This window comes from Galeopterus variegatus, unplaced genomic scaffold (assembly GCF_000696425.1).
Source record: "Galeopterus variegatus unplaced genomic scaffold, G_variegatus-3.0.2 Scaffold8227, whole genome shotgun sequence".
Lineage (NCBI taxonomy): Eukaryota > Metazoa > Chordata > Mammalia > Dermoptera > Cynocephalidae > Galeopterus > Galeopterus variegatus.
In genome coordinates, this window is record NW_007734338.1 from 73,251 (window position 1) to 74,894 (window position 1,644).

General features: G+C 42.0%; 1 protein-coding gene across 1 annotated transcript in view; it reads left to right on the forward strand.

Annotated features, from left to right (window-relative positions):
- Window positions 1–1,356, forward strand: part of SCN11A (sodium channel, voltage-gated, type XI, alpha subunit) — a gene marked incomplete at its 3' end in the record, with an annotated part of 43,544 nt that extends 42,188 nt beyond the window's left edge. Inside the window, exon 15 of the mRNA XM_008592713.1 lies at window positions 925–1,356. Coding sequence (XP_008590935.1) covers window positions 925–1,356 — 432 coding nt within the window. The remainder of the gene's footprint in view (window positions 1–924) is intronic.
- Between the last annotated feature and the right edge of the window lie 288 nt (window positions 1,357–1,644).

Below are 1,644 nucleotides of genomic sequence, written 5' to 3' on the forward strand. Positions count from 1 at the left end.
TCCTTTCTCTCTTAGCTCCCACATATGAGTGAGCACATGCGGTATTTATCCCTCTGTACTTAGCTTGTTTCACTCAACGTAAGTTTCTCCAGGTTCATCCACGTTGTTGCAAATGGTAGTATTTCGTTCTTTTTTATGGCAGAGTAGTATTCCAAATATAATGCCAAATAAACATGAAAAATTTCCATTTGAATTTGGTTTAAGGGAAGTGTAATAAACATGACACAAAACTTCCTTGACGCACAGTGCTCATGTTGGCTGATGCCCTAATATATATTTTATTCCAGATGATTATTCTAAGACATTAGTAATAAGAAGAATATTAGGATATTATTCCAATATTCTCTTTGCCAGTGATTGGCTGTGATAGGGGTTTGTGACTTAATTTGGCCAATAAGATGTAAAAAGATGTCCATTGGGGGAACTTGGGAAAGATTTCTTGTTCTTAAAAACATATATGTAAGAAAGTCGTCTTTTTACTTCCTCTGGGCCTTTTTATGACTGTGACCTCCAGAAGAGCTGCAAATATTATCTAATAATGAGAAGAATCAGCCTAAAACAAAGCTCATGATCCAACTGATCCCCGAGGAAGGATCACCCTTAGTTTTGCCACATGGTTACCCCCATTCTGCTTTACCCTGGCCACGGTCTACAAATACATACTGCATACATGTAGATAAACAGGATTTGGCTGTTTGTACACTCTAATTTCTATTTTTCTTTTGTCTTATCTTACTGTTTCTATTCCTTCCTCAATCTTCTCTTTTTTTATTTATTTTATAGATGAACTAACTTGGCAAACCATAGGACTTAGAACTCTCATTTGACTCTGTTTTGAGTCTTGGGGAAAGGTTGTTCTGGAAACCCACTGCATCATTTCCTTTGTTAAATTGTCGATTCTCCTTGTTACCTCCCTATACCCAGGTGCTCAATCTCTTCATTGCATTATTGCTAAATTCCTTCAGCAACGAGGAGAGAGATGGAAACTTAGAAGGACAGGCCAAGAAAACGAAAGTCCAGTTAGCCCTGGATCGGTTCTACTGGGCTTTTTGTTTTGTGATGCGCTCTCTTGAGCATATCTGTCGCAAGCGGTGCAGGAGGCAAGACTTATCAAAGCAAAAAGAGATGACAGGAGGCCCTGCTCCAGAGAGTAAAGATATCATTTCCCTGGTGGCAGAGATGAAAAGGGGCCCAGAGACCCAGGAAGAGTTTGGTGTACTAAGCTCTGCACCGAAGGCCTTGGGCATCAGGCATGATCGGACTTGGTTGGCCCCACTTGCAGAGGAAGAAGATGATGTTGAATTTCCTGGTGAAGATAATGCACAGCCCACCACACAGCCTGAGGCTAAAAGACAGGTATGACGGTTCACACATAGATTTAGAGGTAATACAAAGCTGGAGTCACCACAAGGCACTGGTTGCCTGCCCTGTTCTGAGCACTATGCAGGGCTAATAAGGGTACAAAATATGGTGGCTGCCCTTTGTTGCTCAGGTGCACATCCCAGGGCAAGTTCTAATCACAGTCCTGCATATGTGGCACAGGTGGGAGGTGTCAGAGAGTTCAGAGGAGAGCAAGATCAGAATGGGCTGGGGCAACAGGGGAAGAATATGCCTTTGGTTGAAGCCTAAAAGAAGTGTAGAATT